General features: G+C 39.9%; 1 protein-coding gene across 1 annotated transcript; it reads right to left on the bottom strand.

Moving 5' to 3' along the window:
- On the bottom strand, positions 1 to 2,538 carry LOC132679766 (olfactory receptor-like protein OLF4). The gene is made up of 2 exons (XM_060633594.3): positions 2,509 to 2,538; positions 1 to 933 (listed from the first exon to the last, which is right to left on the bottom strand). Exon 2 carries the CDS (start codon positions 931 to 933, stop codon positions 1 to 3), a length of 933 nt encoding a protein of 310 aa, XP_060489577.3. The 5' UTR covers positions 2,509 to 2,538.
- Positions 2,539 to 18,139: the final 15,601 nt, after the last annotated feature.

Below are 18,139 nucleotides of genomic sequence, written 5' to 3' on the forward strand. Positions count from 1 at the left end.
TTATGTCACTGGAACCCCAACGATTCTTTTCAGAGCCCTCTTTATGTCTCTGTTCCTCAGGCTGTAGATGAAGGGGTTCAGCATGGGCGAGACCACCGTGTACATCACCGAGGCTGTGGCACTTGACCGTGAGCTCTGGGTAGCAGCAGAGCTGAGGTACACACCTAGGCCTGTACAGTAAAATAAGGAGACAACTGACAGGTGAGATGCACAGGTGGAAAATGTTCTGTACTTGCCTTGAGCTGATGAGATCCCACATATGGAGGAGACTATCTTAGAATAAGAGTAAAGGACCCCAGCCAGGAGAGCACCACCCAGCAGCACAGTTGCAAAATACATCATCATGTCATTAAGAAAGGTGTCAGAACAGGCAAGTTGGAGCATCTGATTGAGTTCACAGAAAAAGTGGGGGATTTCCATGTCTGTACAGAAGGACAGCTGCAACACCATTAAGGTTTGTAACAAGGAATTTGTAACACTGATGATCCAGGACACCAGAACAAGCAATCCACAGAGCTGGGGGTTCATGATGACGGTGTAGTGCAGGGGGTGACAGATGGCCACAAACCGGTCATAGGCCATTGCAGATAGGAGAAAGTCATCCAGCTCTACACAGAGTAAGAAAAAATACATCTGGCTAATGCAGCCTGCATAGTTAATGACCTTGCTCTGAGTCAGGATGTTCAGAAGCATCTTCGGGATGGTGGTGGAGGTGAAGCAGATGTCTACAAAGGACAGGTTGGCCAGGAAGAAGTACATGGGGGTGTGGAGGTGGGAGTCAGAGCTGACGGCCAGGATGATGAGCAGGTTCCCAAACACAGTGATCAGGTACATGGAGAGGAAAAGCCCAAATATGAGGGGCCATAATGCTGGTTCCTCTGAAAATCCCAGAAGAAGAAACTTTGAAATGTGTGTATCATTGCCTAGTTCCATCTGGTGGAGTTGACTACTTAGGAAATAAAAAAATAACATGATTAATTTTCAAGCAAATGGCTTTATTTATTCATTTTCTTTTTTTAAAGTTTTTATTTATGTTCCAGGTAGTTGACATACAGTGTAAAACTAGTTTCATGTGTAGAATACAATGATTCAACACTTCCACACTTGACCAGCGCTCTTTAGGACCAGTGCGGTCCTAAATCCCCATCAGCTATTTCCCCCAAACCCCATCTCCCTCCCCATTGGCAAGTTTGTTCTCTACAGTTAAGAGTGTATTTCTTGGTTTACCTCTCTTTTTTCCCTTTTTCCATTTGTTTTCTTTTTTAAATCCACAGGTGAGTGAAATCATATGGTATTTGTCTTACTCTGACTTATCTTGCTTAGCATAATAAACTCTAGCTCCATCCACGTTGTTGTAAATGGCAAGATTTCATTCTTTTTGATGGCTGAGTAAGATTCCATTGTATATATTAATATATGTGTGTATATATACATGCACACAGCACACATGTGGACACATACATGTCCATGTATGTATAGATAGTTGGGCCAGTTCCGTAGTTTGCCTGGTGTAGATATTGCTGCTATAAACATCTGGGTGCATGTATCCCTTTGGGTTAGTATTTTTGTGTTCTTTAGGTAAATACCTAGTAGTGCGACTGCTGGATCATAGGATAATTTTGTTTTTCATGCTTTGAGCAATCTTCATACTGTTTTCTAGAGCAGATGCACGATTTGCCTTCCCACCAACAGAGAGAGAGGGTTCCCCTTTCTCCACGTCCTCTCCAACATCTTTTGTTTCCTGTATTCTTGATTGTAGCCGTTCTGACAGGGGTAAGGTAATATCTCATTGTAGTTTTGATTTGTATTTCCCAGACAATGGGTGATGTTGAGCATCTTTTCATGTGTCTGTTAGCCATTTGGATGTCTTCTTTGGAAAAAAATGTTTATTCATATTTAATGCCCATTTTTTAAACTAGATTATTTGTGTTTTGGGTGTTGAATTTGATAAGTTCTTTATAGATTTTGGATGCTAACCCTTTATTAGATAAGTCTTTTGCAAATATCTTCTCCCATTCCATAATTGCAGTATATAATATTTGCCCAAAGCATATAAAAATACTAATTCAAAGAGATACCCACACCCTGATGCTTATAGCAGCATTATCAACAATAGCCAAGTTATGGAAAGAGCCCAAATGTCCGTAGGCTGATGAATGGACAAGGAAGGTGTGGTATATGTTATGTGTGTATACACACACACACACACACACACACATACACACACTGAAATATTACACAGCCACAAAAAGAATGAAATCTTGCCATTTGCAACAATGTAGATGGATCTAGAGAGTATTATGTTAAGCAAAATAAGTCAGTCAGAGAAAGACAAATACTGTATGATTTCACTCATATGTGGAATTTAAGAAACAAACCAAATGAACATGGGGGGAAAAAAGAGGCAAACCAAGAAACAGACTTGTAAATCTAGAGAACAAAATGAGGGTTGCTACAGGGGGATGGTGGAGGGGGTGGGTTAAATATGGGTTGAGGATTAAGGAGGACACTTTTGATGAGCTGGGTATTGTATATGTGTTGAATCACTAAATTCTATTCTTGAAACTAATATTACACCATATGTTAACTAGCTGGAATTTAAATAAAAACTTGCAGGAAAAAAGTCCCTACAATCCAATTATGGAGAAAGAATATATATATAAAAAATAAAAAATCATATACCGTGTCAGATGGTGACAGGTGCTATGCAAAAAAAAAAAAGTAGGTATATAAAGGAATGGATGGGGAGGGCTCTATTTTTTATTTTCTATTTAAAAAAAATTTTGTTTTAACATTTATTTAGTTTTGAGACAGAGAGAGACAGAGCATGAACGGGGGAGGGTCAGAGAGAGAGGGAGACACAGAATCCGAAACAGGCTCCAGGCTCTGAGCGGTCAGCACAGAGCCCGACGCGGGGCTTGAACTCAACGGGTGGGACCGTGAGATCATGACCTGAGCCGAAGTCGGACGCTCAACCGACTGAGCCACCCAGGCGCCCCTGGAGGGCTCTATTTTTAAATAGGTGTTCAGGAAGACCTGCAAAGAAGGTGACACTTTAACAGAGGCTTCCAGAAAGGCTTAGCAGGAAGCATGAGGATATTGGGGGAAGCGCGTGCCCTGCAGGGGAAACAGAGCCAAGGCCCTGGAGAAGGCGTTTAGTCCAGATATTCAAATCTCAAAATGAAGTCAGCGTGGGGAGGGAATGACTAGGGATGAGAGGTGTTGGCAGAGAATGCTGAGGGGCAAGGTGGCTCTCCCGCCACTGTTGAAACTTGAAAAGACAGGCAGTCCTTCCTTCCCAAGATGTTCTTGGCATTTTTAAAATTTTGTTCCAAGGTATTCTGCGAATTGAGCTAGATCCCTTCCTTATTTCCGTCTGTTGGTTAACATCCTAGCATTTAAAGGTCACATATTGGAGTATATGAACTCAGGTACCATTGTCCTGAGGACTGCTTGTGCCCCACAACACACACGTGCACACACACGCACATGCCCACTCGCACGTGTACACACACACGCACACACAGAGTGCACTGTGGCCTCCTGGCGCTGCGTTACTATCATGCTTTTCTCACATGCAACCACCATAATTTTGAAAGAAACGATACAAGGCAAGCTGTCAACATCAGATTACCTTTACCCTAAAGAATGTGTAAATAGTACTTAAATTCTAATTAGAAAGCCATGGACATGTAATATGGGGCTCCATTTTAATTAGATCCTCTTGTGTCCTGTATTTAAATAAACAAAAGAAATTGGTTCCAAGCACACAGAGAGGAAAGAAATGGACACAGGGGAAAGAAGATCTAAGAAACTCAGGTTGTCCCTGAGAGACTGTGATGAGAAAGCTTCCCTGGTTCTGGCAGCATTCCAGCCCCAGTTACATACCCTCATGCCCAGAATAATTAACAAAACCAGAACAAAACAGTATATCTAACCCAGAGAGGAGTGGCATTATTTATGATGTTAAGACATTTTAATGATTGAATATCCCTCTAGAAAAATGTGCAAAGGGAAGAAACCTACGTAAGACAACAGAAATTACACAGTGTACAACAACAGAAGGGATTTTTCAAGATGCAGAACAAGAGTTTTCTGAGCGATTTTAAATGCAAAACTTTTGGAATCAGAAAACCAGCGTTTGAATGTCAGATCTACCCCATATAAGATGTTTGAACTTGAGAAAGACAATGAATCTATTCCAAATGCGAATATCCTTACTCAGATAGAAGGGATAAGCAGTGTCCATCCTCCTAGGGTGGTAGACAGCGTTAGTCAGTGTATGTAAAAGGCTTACAATGGTTCCTTCTCGTTAGCAAGTGGATGGTTATCACTGGTGAAGAGATTGGCTGAGTTTTTTCTTCTATGTTGAACAAATATCTTCCTAGTTTCTATACAACTTGGTAATGAAGTATTACGCAGTGAAGCTAGTTGGCATACCCTCTTTTGCATATGGAATACAAATTTTATGTGAATACTCCATGTGAAAGGTGATGCTGAGAAATGTGTCTCGAGAAGTGCTGTTGCAAGGAAACAGCTACCTCCATGGCTCTGGGTCTTTTTACAAATACAGAACATGCTCAAAAACACCACATCTTGAAAAGCTCACGGCACATGCTTCCAAGCTTGATACTCTGTTTTCCCACTCCCCTTAGCTGCAAACCTCCTAGGTATGTTCTAATTTCACTGCGACCAATTTGTGTCCTCCCCCTCACCATTCCTTCCTCATTCTCATCCAACTGGACTTCCATTCCCACCGCTCATTGTCAACAATGATCCCTGTATTGCTGAGTCCAGTGGAGCTTCTCTTTTGAACATATTACATAAATTAATTATAAATGAATCTACCTCACCTCAGGTGACCTCAGGTAAAATCTCTCAGGTTCCATTCTCTCAGAATCTTTCCCAAAATAACCACTGAGCTCTGAGACTCACATGGATGGGGTCTATGAGAAGAACGTCTCTGTGTGGAGGTCCGACTTCGTCCCTGGATGGTTGATCATGGAGACCAAAGCTCTGTTCCCAGACAGGACAGCAGGATGGAGTGAAGCATTGGTCTCCCTGCACAGACCTGGATCCCAAAAGCAACAACCATGCCTTGCCATATACAAGGTTTCAGATGATGACTTTCTGCAGTGGAGGAGATATTTATAGCTCCCTATGTCTGCTCATTAGACACTGTTTCCATTGTTACTCCCACATTGGAGCACATCATTTCCCCGTGGGCCACTGGAGCGGTGGGAAAGGAAAAGTTTCCTGCTGATACTCTGTTGCTGGGATATCAGATTGGAAGTCAGGTGAATCTAGTTTTGTATTACTCACTCTCATGAACTTGCCTGCTTATCAGAGGTCTAACCAGCTTGCACTTTACCTTCACCTTGAGTTGATTTTGAATTCATTGAGTTGAGGGTTTACCATTTATAACTCTGGGTGATTTTAATAAATGAGCCATGAGATCCTCTTTATGTGTGGTTTTGAAAGAAGAGTCTAAGGACTCACCCTAGAGTCTGAAAAAAAGTCTGTATTTGATTCTTTAATCTGAAGACCCCTGAGTTGGCCTCAAATACACCCATGAAAAAGACTTTTAGTAGGCAGAATAATGCCCCCCAAATATTTCCACATCTTAATCTCCAAACTTTTTGAATATATCTTGTGTCATGGCAAGTGAGAATTAGGGTGACAAAAGGTGTTAACATTGCAAGTCAGCTGACCTGAAGATAAATTTGTTCTGATGATCCAGGTGGGCTCAATAGATCAAAAGGTGCCTCCCGATATGGAAGACAGAGGCAGAAGAGTAGGAATCACAGAGAAATTTGAGATGCTATGTTGCTGGCTTTGAAGATAAAGGGAGGGACTAGGAGTCAGGGAATACAGGTGACTTTAGTTCCCCAGGACCTCCCCCAGACAGAGTTATTTTAGCCCAGGGAGACCTACTTCAGACTTCTGACTTCCGGAACTATCAGAACATAAATTTATTTGTTCTAAGCCAGCGGCATGGAATTTGTCACAACCACAATAAATATCTATTCCAGATAGTTATCCAATAACACTCTGTTTAGAGAAATGAAATTCAGCCTTGGATCATGTTTATATTCTTTCAAATAAGGCTATTTGGTGTTGAAATACCACTTTATGTAAAACACAAAATCTGAAGTCACTTTGGAGTCTCTCAACCCCAACAGCTGGTACAGAAAATCCCCTAAACCATGAGCTGTACTGTCTTGCAGGCACTGACGTAGACAAACTAAAACATTAAGGCCACTTGTTGTACCTTAAATCTTTATGTTCAAATTTTTACCTACTTTTATTTTCATGTTAATCCAAATGTTATTTTCATTTTTGTCCTCTCCCACTTTCTCTCAAGTTTATTTTGACACGAAAGCTTTCCTAATAATGAATCTGTGTGTGCACACATGAGTGTCCATGTTTACTTTAAAGAAAAATGTATAAACGCACACATACACACACACGCGCGCACACACACACACACCATATCTACCCCTCGCCATTGAGCATTTTCTTTGGAATCCACATAATGTTACCACACAGTTGTTTATTTCCCACAATATCCCTCTGAAATTAGTTTTATTATCCCACATTATCTGCAGAAATAAGAAAACTGAACCTCAAGGGGATTAAATTTTAATAAGTTACAGAACAAAGCAATTAAACTTATTGTGCACTTTCTGAAATTACATACAAATGAATGTTCAGAAGGTGCTCCTAAATATTTGTGATTCCCTTAATAGAACAAACAGTTTAATTTACTAAAAAATTTTATTGAAGTATCATTGACACACAAAATCATTAATTTCAGGTATACAACATACTGATTCGACAGACTCTTTATGTTATGCTGTGCTCACAAAGTGTCAAACTATAAACTTTAAATGTACACAGATGATTATATATAATTAAGCTACAATGATAGAGTTAAAAGGAAAAAAGTCTAGTGGAGCATGGCTGAGGGGAGGACCGAGAACCTTGGTAGCTGATTCACATCGAAGAAGGATGAAATATCTCTCTCCTAAATAGAAAGAGGCTAAATGTCTATATGGATATAGGACCAATGAAGTTAAGTTAAGTTTGATATGCCACTAAGTCACTATCCAGTACTGATTTTATATTCAAAGTACTCTTTCCTGAAGAATAAACAAAGCCAATGAGAGTAGAAGAAAGGAAATAATACAGAGCTGAAATAAATGACACAGAGATTTAAAAAATGAATGGAACGAAATCAATGAAAGCAACAGCTGGTTCTTTGAAAAGATAAACAAAATTGACAAACCCTTAGCCACATTCATCAAGAAAAAAAAGGGCAAGGACCCAAATAAGTAAAATCATAAATGAGAGAGAAGTAAAAACTGACACCATATAAATACAAAGAATTGTAAGAGAATGTTATTAAAAAATATATGCCAACAAAGAGGATGACCCAGGTGAAAGGATAAAGTCCTAGAAAAATACAAACTTCCAAAACAGAACTGGGAAGAAATACAGGATCTGAACAGATTAATTGTCAGTAACAAAGTTGAATTGGTAAACAAAAAGTTACCTAAAACTAAAAGTTCAGGACCAGATGGAGTCACAGGTGAATTCTAAAAGACATTTATTTTTTTAACGTTTATTTATTTTTGAGAGAGAGAGAGAGGGAGAGAGAGAGAGAGAGAGAGAGAGAGAGAGAGAGAGAGAGAGAATGGGGGAGGGACACAGAGCAAGAGAGAGGCACAGAGTCTTTTTTTTAATATGAAATTTATTGTCAAATTGGTTTCCCTACAATACCCAGTGCTCATCCCAACAGGTACCCTCTTCAATGCCCACCCCACCCCCCATCAACCCTCAGTTTATTCTCAGTTTTTAAGAGTCTCTTATGGTTTACCTCCCTCTTTCTCTTTTTTTCCCCCTTCCCCTCCCCCATGGTCTTCTGTTAAGTTTCTCAGGGTCCACATAAGAGTGAAAACGTATGGTATCTGTCTTTCTCTGTAGGACTTATTTCACTTAGCATCACACTCTCTGGTTCCATCCACGTTGCTACAAAAGGCCAGATTTCATTCTTTCTCATTGCCACGTAGTATTCCATTGTGTACATAAACCACAATTTCTTTATCCATTCATCAGTTGATGGACATTTAGGCTCTTTCCATCATTTGGCTGTTGCTGAAAGTGCTGCTATAAACATTGGGGTACAAGTGCCCCTATGCATCAGCACTCCTGTATCCCTTGGGTAAATTCCTAGCAGTGCTATTGCGGGGTCATTGGGGAGATCTATTTTTAATTTTTTGAGGAACCTCCAACTGTTTTTCAGAGTGGCTGCACCAGTTTGCATTCCCACCAACAGTGCAAGAGGGTTTCCATTTCTCCACATCCTCGCCAGCATCTATAGTCTCCTGATTTGTTCATTTTAGCCACTCTGGCGTGAGGTGACATCTCAGTGTGGTTTTGATTTGTATTTCCCTGATGAGGAGTGACGTTGAGCATCTTTTCACGTGCCTGTTGGCCATCTGGATGCCTTCTTTAGAGAAGTGTCTGTTCATGTTTTCTTTCCATTTCTTCACTGGCTTATTTGTTTTTTGGCTGTGGAGTTTGGTGAGTTCTTTATAGATTTTGGATACTAGCCCTTTGTCTGATATGTCATTTTCAAATATCTTTTCCCATTCTTTTGGTTGCCTTTTAGTTTTGTTGATTGTTTCCTTTGTAGTGCAGAAGCTTTTATCTTCATGAGGTCCCAATAGTTCATTTTTGCTTTTAATTCCCTTGCCTTTGGAGATGGAGACACAGAATCTGAAGCAGGCTCAAGGCTCCAAGATGTCAACACAGAGCCCAATGCACACATCCCAATGTGGGGCTCAAACTCATGAACCATGAGATTATGACCTGAGCTGAATTTGGACACCCAACCAACTGAGCCACCCAAGCACCCCATCTACAGGACATTTAACGAAGAATTAGTACCTATTCTCCTCAAACTATTCCAAAATATTGAATAGGAGGTAAAGCTTCCAAATACATTCAATCAGGCCAGCATTACCCTGATGCTGGAACCAGACAACGACACCCCCAAAAAAGAAAACTATAGACCAGTATCCTTGATGAAGATAGATGCAAAAATCCTCAAGAAAATACTAGCAAACCACACACAACAGTATATTAAAAAGATCATTCACCATGATCAGGTAGGATTTATTTCAAGGATACAAGAATGTTTCAATATTTTGAAAATCAATGTTATACACATCAACAGAATGAAGGGTAAAAATCATCTGATCATCTCAATAGATGAGGAAAAATCATTTGACAAAATTCAACATTCATTCATGATAAAAATTCAATAAAGTGGGGTTAAAGGCAACATACCTCAACATATAAAGGCCACCTATGAAAATCGCATAGGTAGCATCATGCTCAATGGTGAAAAGTGGAGAGCTTTTCCCCCAATGTCAGGAAGAAGAAAATATGTCCATTCACACTTATTCAACATAGTACTGGAAGTCCTAGCCACAGCAATCAGATAAGAAAAAGAAATAAGGGATATCCATATTGGTAAAGAAGTTAAACTGTCACTATTTGCAGATGACATGATACTATACATGGCAAATCCAAAAGAATCTACCAAAACATTCCTAGAAGTATGGATAAAGAAGATGTGGTATATATACATACAATATACAATCAAAAAGAGTGAAATCTTGCCATTCGAAAGAATGTGGATGGAACTAGAGTGTATTATGCTAAGCGAAATAAGTCAGTCAGAGAAAGACAAATATCATATCATTGCACCCATATGTGGAATTTAAGAAACAAAACAGACGAACATAGGGGAAATGAGGGAAAATAAGTTAATAACAGAAGGAGTAAAACCATAAGAGACTCTTGAATACAGAGAATAGGCTGGGGGTTCCTGGAGGGGAGGTGGATTGGAGGTTAGCTAAATGGGTGATGGGCATATATTTAAGGAGGGCACTTATTGGAATGAGCACTGAGTGTTCTATAGAAGTGATGAATCACTGGGTTCTACTCATGAAACCAATACTACAGTGCATGTTAACTAACTTGATTTTACATACATACATACATATGAAATTACTAGATGTATTACATTAATTCAGTAAAGTACAAGATAAAAAATAAATACCCAGTAATCAGCAACGTTTCTGTACCTTAACAACGAAGGAGCTGAAAGAAAAACATTTAAAAACACCATTTACAATTGTACCAAAAAGAATAAAATATTTAGGAATCAACTTAGCCAAAAAGTGAAAGACCTACGTTCCAAAAACTATAATACACTGGTGAAAGAAATTGAAGGTAACATAAATAAATGGAAAGATATTCCATGCTCATGGATTGGAAGAATTATTCTTGTGAAAATGTCCATATTACCCAAAGCAAAGCAATCGACAGATTCATTGCAATCTCTATCAAAATACCAACAGCAGTTTTCACAAAACTAGAGCAAATAAAACTAAAATTTGTATGGAACTATAGAGGATCCTGCATAGCCAAAGCAATCCTGAGAAAAAAGAACAGACCTACCAGGTTTCAAGATATACTCCAAAGCTGTAGTAATCAAGACAGTATGCTTTTGGCACAGAAATAGACACATAGGTCAGTGGGACAGAATAAAGACCCCAGAAATAAAATATGACTAAATGGGTTTAATCTATTACTTGGATGTGAATTTTAAAAAAAATTTAAAAAGGTGAGACTATGGGGAAAAGACAGTCTTTTCAATAAATGGTGCTGGGAAAACTGGGCAGATACATGTAAAACAATGAAACAGGACAACTTTCTTACACCATACACAAAAACAAAAATGGATGAAAAACCTAAATGTGAGACATGAAACTGCCCGAAAAGAACACAGGCAGTAATTTCTCTGACATCAGCTATAGGAACATTTTTCTCGACCAGTCTCCTAAGGCTAGGGAAACAAAATAAAGATAAACTATTGGGATTCCATCAAAATTAAAAGATTTTACACAGTAAAGGAGACAAGAAAACAAAACAAAACAAACAAACCTGATCAACTGAATGGGAGAAGGTATTTGCAAATGATATATCTGATAAAAGGTTAATATCTAAAATACACAAAGAATTCATACAACTAAACAACCACAAAAAAACCCCAAACCATCCACTTAAAAATTGGGCAGAGGTTCTGAATTGACATGTCTCTAAAGAAGACATCCAGATGGCCAACAGACAAATGAAGAGATTTCATCATCATTCATCATCAGGGAAATGTAAATCAAAACCGCAATGAGATACCACCTCACACAGGTCAGAAGGGCTAAAATCAGAAACACAGCAAACAAGTGCTGGTGATGAAGTGGAGAAAAAGGCACCTCACACACTGCTGGTGGGAATGCAGCCACTGTGGAAAGCAGTATGGAGGGCCCTCAAAACTTGGAAATAGAACGACAACATGATCCAATAAGTCCATTACTGTTTCCAAAGAAAAGAAAAACGCCAATTTCAAAACATATATGCACCCCTATGTTTATTGCAGTATTCTTTACAACAGACAAGATATGGAAGCAACCTAAGTGTCTGTCGATAGAGGAATGCATAAGGAAAATGTGGCACACAAACACACACACACACACACACACACACACAAACACGAATACTTATCTGATATGTCATTTACAAACATCTTCTCCCATTCTGTAGGAAGCCTTTTAATTCTTTTGTTTTCTTCACCGTGCAGAAGCTTTTTACATTGGTGAGGTCCCAATAGTTCATGTTTGCTTTTGTTTCTCTTGCCTACGGCAACATGGGTAACAAGAAGTTGCCATATTTGAGGTCAAAGAGATAGCTGCCTGTGTTCTCCTCTAGGATTTGGGTGGTTTCCTATCTCACATGTAGGTCTTTCATCCATTTTGAATTCATTTCTGTGAATGGTGTATGGTGTAAGAGAGTGGTCCAGTCTCACTGGCATGTTGCTCTCCATTTTGCCAATACCATTGTTTAAGAAACTGCCTTTTTTCCATTGGACACTTCTTCCTTCTTTGTCGAAGATTGACCATATTGTTTTGGGTCCATTTCCGGGTTTTCTGTTCTATTCCATTGTTCTATGGGTCCGTTTTTGTGTCAGTACCATACTGTCTTGATGACTACAGCTTTGTAATACACCTAGAATTACCAAATGTTTTATAAATGTCAACTTTTAACCTGCATTAAACATACAAAACTCCTACATGATTTGTCAAAAGAATATCAAATCCAAGGATTATTAAACCCACGGTTGTATAGCAAAGGAACACACTTTTTCTTGTTGAAGAAAGAATAGGTATTTTCTAGACTATCAGGAGTTGTGTTCCCACCACAACTCAATGTTTCGGAGAGCCAAGGGGCATAGTCAAGACAGGTTCCTGAGTCCTAGATTTGGAAAAAGAAACTTTCACTCAGGTCTGTGAAAAGTTTCAATGTTAGACAAGCCAGGGAAGTTCGAGGAGGAGTAATAAAAATTGCATATGCCTGAATTCTAATCTGATCTCTTGGGAACAGGGAATCTACAGGAAAAAATTCCATTCTGCCCAGATAAGTTCCCATGGGGAGATGGGCTCAGGGGTTGGAGTAACAATGGGAAATGTGTCTAACGTTTCAGACACATTTTGCTGTGTCAGAGGCAGCCAACATAAGGAGCTGTAAATATCTCCTCGGCTGCAGATCCAGAACATGTTTAATCCGAAGCCGGAGGAGACATGGTTTTTGCATTTGGATTCTTAAGTCTGCTTTGGGGATCAATGCTTCACTCCTTCCTGTTCTGGGAATAGAGCTTGCTTTCCATCATCAACAAACAGGGAGGAATTCTCACTTCTACCTGGAGACCTCCTCTCAGAGACCCCATCTAGGTGAGTCTCAGAACTCAGCAGGTATTCCAGGGAAGGTTCCGAGAGAATGGAATCTGAAAGCTTTCCTCTGAGGTCACCTGACAGCCTAACCATCCTGGTCTCGGAGCTGAAAGATCATTTTGTTTGTTGGCACGGTGAACTCTTTCATTTTTTTAAGGTATACTTATATTTGAGCGAGAGAGACAGAGAGAGAGTAAGAGTGCGGGAGGGGCACAGAGAGAGGGGGACACAGAATCTGAAGCAGACTCCAGGCTCTGAGCTGTCAGCACAGAGCCTGACGTGGGGCTCGAACTCATGAACTGCGAGATCATGACCTGAGCCAAAGTCAGACGCTTAACTTACTGAGCCACCCAGTCTCCCCCATTTATTATTTCTATATTTGTTTACTTTTGAGAGAAAGAGAGAGAGAGGAAGAGTGTGAGTGGGGGAGGACCAGAGAGAGAGGAAGACATAGATCTGAGGCAGGTTCCCGGCTCTGAGCCATCAGCACAGAGCCTTATGTGGGGTTGGAACTAACCAACTGCGAGATCATGACCTGAGCTGAAGTCAGATGCTTAACCGACTGAGCCACCCAGGTGCCCAACCCACTCATTTATAATCAATTTATTTAAGATGTGAAAAAAAGGAAATGTCTGTTGAAATTAGCAATATAAGGATTATTGTTGAAAGTTAAGTGGTGGGAATAAAAGATCAGTTGGGTGCGACTAACGAGGGAACGCCGGGTACTGTCTTCCAGGATAATCTGAACATTTCCAAAGAGTTTTGCAGTTAAAGGAAATATGAAAATACACTATTAGGTATGGAAGGAGGTGCAGTGAGGGAATTTAAACAATATTTTTAAGATGGGGTATTTTGGAGCATATTCTGCATCTTTTAGAAAGGTCCAGACCAATGGAGAGAGCCAAGACCTGGCAACTGCAGTTCTGGAGACATAGATTTCACAGAATCTTCTCTCCATTAGGTCACTTAAAAATTTTATTTAAAACTCGAACAGGCATATGCTAGAGGGTTTTATTTTGCACTTATTTCATTACCTGGAGGACGAATTTATGTTGGGGTTTATTGGCCATTTACTTTCCCTGTCGTAAATTATCAGTGTAATTTCTTTGCCTTTTACATTGAGTCTGAGTTTTCTTTTCTTTGTTTGATGCTCCTGCTGAATCATTTTCTTCCTTCCTCTTGATTGCATTTTTTCACACAAATAATTCTACTCCTGAAACCAATATTACACTATATTTTAACCAACTAGAATTAAATAAAAACTTTAAAAAGCAAAAAAAAAAATTTGCAAATTTTAAGCCAAGTTTACTATTTGCTGTTTGATTCTTGTATGTATGTACAGATATATTTTCTGGGTGGTGTGAGAGTTTATAAACTTTGAGTGGTCAAATCTACCAGTCAGCCATACTTTCTCCCCACCCCTTGCTTTCTATGTGCCTTGTAGTAATAAACTGCCTTTTGTATGTATTGCCACCTACCTCCCATCTGTGCTTCCTCACTGCTACCTTTTGTTTTGTGATTGGATCTATTTTCTAAACTAGCAATCGTCCTTCTGCCGTCCTTGGGAAACGTGAATTTCCCTTGCATTCAACTTATATCTTTCTCACAAGTGTGTGAGACCCCACCTGTGTTTGTATAGGATGAAATTATAATTTTATAGTCTGCTCCCTGCATTATTTTTAAAGTCAGTTATAATCATAATTTTTGTTTTCCTATTCTTTTTTTGAGGTTTTTGCCTATTCCATTTTGATTTTGAGACGTGTGTTAATGTGATGAAATTATATTTTATATCTTCTCCTACAGAAGAGTCTTTTTAACTCAATTTTAATTAATAAGTTTATTTTGAATTCACTATGTATCCTGGTTTTCTTCTCCCTGCTATTCCTTGTATTTTATAAATTCCATTTTCTAAAAATGTGTTACTATATAAATGCACGCCTTTATGAAACAGCAAAAAAATGAATGAAAGAAGTGAGGTCCTGCTCATTTGGATCTTACATTAAATGAAGAAAGCAGAGTGGGGGAAATAAATGTGTATATGACACAAGGTTCTCAGGGATAGACATATGAAGAAAGGAAACACGTTTTTGCACACTCACGTGCACACACATGTAACTCAACAAGGAGAACCACGAGTGATTGGTCTGCACCCTGACCACGTACGACGTGCTCTGATATTATCTATTGTGCCTTAGTTTTTCTATTCTAGTTTATTCTTGCAAACCACACCCTGACCCCACAAAAGGTCCCAGTCTCAGAATATGGACAACATTCCTCTCCCTAGTTCTCTGTTCCTGTGCTGGTAGCTCCCTGTTTGTGTTCTCTCTCCTTTCATTGACAACTCCTGTGAGCACAATCTCTCATTCGTTCATGCAATATGCATTTATTACTACTGTCCCCAACCAAACTATGTCTGGGGGTAAAGGATGGGAGTAAGTATAACATGCCCAGGGCACCCACAGTCTAGCAGGGAAACATATATGGAATTAAATAAAAATTACAGTGATAACACCACATCTAAATTATCACAAAAGAAAGTCTTTTTGTTTTCTTGTGGGAATGTCAAAACACACACACACAGTCACACACACACACACATTCATGAAGGAGACGACTCCTTGCTGTCTGAAAGAGGAGATGGGAGTTTCAAGACAGAAGAGGTGAAAACTTCCAAATAGACCAGTGGATGATTCCAACCAGAGGGGAAGCAGGTGTGTAGGGGCTCGGAGCCTTGAGACTGGGGCTTGAGATGAAGCTACAACTCAAGTTCAGTGTTGGTAGAATTGATGTGGGTGAGGCAGCATGAGTGCAAAGCTGTTGGGTCAGTCAGGGGAGGCAAGCCAAGTGTTGGAAATATGGATTTGGGGTTCATTCTCCAGTGGGGAGTCAGATGAAAGCATTAAATCAGGAAGGTGGACAGTAAAGTAATTGTAATATAGAGAGATCTCTCGGGGGTAAATGTGAATATTGGCTAGAGGGGTGCTAGCCTGTGATGGGTGGAGAGAGGAAGAAATCTGAAATAAGGCTGTATACCTGGGGCCCCAGAAGTGGGGAGTGATGGGGACTTTGAGAGAAGAAAAAGTCGGTCAAATCTCCTCACCAGTAAGAAGCACTCATTATCCATTGAGGGAACTATGCTAAGTTCTTTATGGCGCGTTCACTAAATCTGCCAACCACCTGAGCAGGATAGATACCTCTAGCCCTACTATTTGGGGAAGGATATTAGCATTGACAATAGTTTGGTTGGGATGGTGGGGGAAAAGAAGAGAGGGAAGCAAACCAGAAGAGACTAATAAAGATAGAGAACAAATTGAGGGTTGATGGAGGCAGGTGGGTGAGGGATGGGCTAGATGGGTCATGGGGATTAAGGAGGGCAATTGCTGGGATGAGCTCTGGGTGTTGTAAGTGATGAATCACTGAATTCTACTCCTGAAAACAATATGTTGCACTGTATGTTACCTGAGTAGAATTTAAATGAAAAAAAGAGTAGTTTGCTTGGTTCTCCAAATTCAAAAAGCAAACATATGTAGATCCAAAATTCAAAACACGAGTCTCTGATGATGATGATGGTTTTGCATTTTATATCATTTATAAGAGGTGGGGTTTTGTTAGCAAATAACCTTTTAAAATCCGCCACTTTTGTTGTACTCTGTACATTACCCTTAGAGAATTGTGGGGGTTTTCCCTTGCTTGTTATTTAGCGGGATGTCTTGATAACTTAGACATCCTAACTTTTCCTTTTAGATAAATTGCTTTTTGCTGCTTCATTATTCTGGGCTTGAAGGAGACGTACCTGGGGTTGGGGTGTTGCCAGAACAAAAGACACATTCTCATCCCGCTGCTAGGGGCCGCCTAAACTCATAGATCTTTCTCCCCACTTTTCTTGCTCTCAGTTTTTGAAAATGATATTTTAATTTCTTTAAACACTGGCTACGAAAAGTTCATATTAATGCAGAGACCCATGTTTACATGCTCATAGAAGACTTAACTACTGGAACTTGGATGTATTTTCACATCTTTAGAGGAAAGAAAATCTCTTGTCAACAGCTTGCCTTGTATCAGCGTTTACCTAATTAATGTGCCTCGAGGTGAGAATAGTCTGGTTGTGACATGGTCCTAGGAGACTAGTGGGCACGCACGTGTGTGTGTGTGTGTGTGTGTGTGTGTGTGTGTGCTATGAGCGGTTTTCAAAGCAGAGGTCCTGGAACCCATAGCTCCATAGTGTGACCCTTAATATACAGATGCCAGATTATTACCCAACACATGAAGATAAGGAAGGGGCCAATTTCTATGCAAAGATTCTTTGGAAACAAAATTAGTAAAGTGCAAGGGACGCTATGTGAAGGAGGGATTCCTTTGCCGTGAAGTTTCATCAGTACCGGGGAGGCCACCTTGTTCCTCAACACTCCCTGCCACCATCTGTCACCACGCTTCCTCTTGCTCATTCCCCTCAACGCAATGGCTTTGGTTGACCATTGAATGACCAATGAATATTGGTTTTTAAAACAACAAGCAAACCAACAAAAAGAAAGATGGTGACAGGGAGTGGGAGATACTGGCTTCCAGTTAAGGAACGAATGACACCCAGGACTAAAAGGCACGGCAAAGGGAATATAGTCAGTGATACTATCACAGCATTGTGTGGTGACAAACGGCGGCTCCACGTGTGGTGAGCGTGGTGTGATGTGTAAAACTGTTGGATTGTACACCCCAAACTGCTGTAACATGGTACATCAACCACCCTCAGGTTTTAAAAATTGATTTAAAAAAAATGACTTTTCTCAGAGCCTCTGCACTGGTCGTTCCCTCTGATTGGTGTCCTTTTCCCCAGAGGACTTTGTGTCTCCCTCTGTCTCCTTGAGGCCTCTGTTTAGATGTGTTTTGGTATGCCCGAATAACCAGTAAAAAGTAACGTCTCCACCCGCTCTTCCCTTTACACAGGCTTTGTTTTTCTTCAGAGCACCTGTCACCTTCTCATATTTTATCCACTCTTTCATTTGCTTATCCTCTGTCTCCATCACTGAACCATATAGACTTTTATTTTTTTTGACACCTGTACTCTTTGCCTGGAGATTAGTCAGTGCTCAAGGTTATTCCTCAAACGGGTGACAGAATTTCTCATTAAAACTATAGAATCCATGAGCATTAGGGGAAAAAGCTAAGTGTGGGAGGTGAATTCCTATTCAGAGCTGGCATGAGGGAGTCCCCAGAGGGGGCAAGTTCTATCCAAAAAACTATGGATACTGAATTTTTGAAAGAAAAATAAAAATTATAGAATTTCA

Source organism: Panthera onca, chromosome A2 (assembly GCF_046562875.1).
Source record: "Panthera onca isolate mPanOnc1 chromosome A2, mPanOnc1 haplotype 2, whole genome shotgun sequence".
Lineage (NCBI taxonomy): Eukaryota > Metazoa > Chordata > Mammalia > Carnivora > Felidae > Panthera > Panthera onca.

Excerpts from the sequence above, each read along its gene's own strand:
- LOC132679766 (XM_060633594.3), bottom strand. The coding sequence starts at position 933 with ATGGAACTAGGCAATGATACACACATTTCAAAGTTTCTTCTTCTGGGA.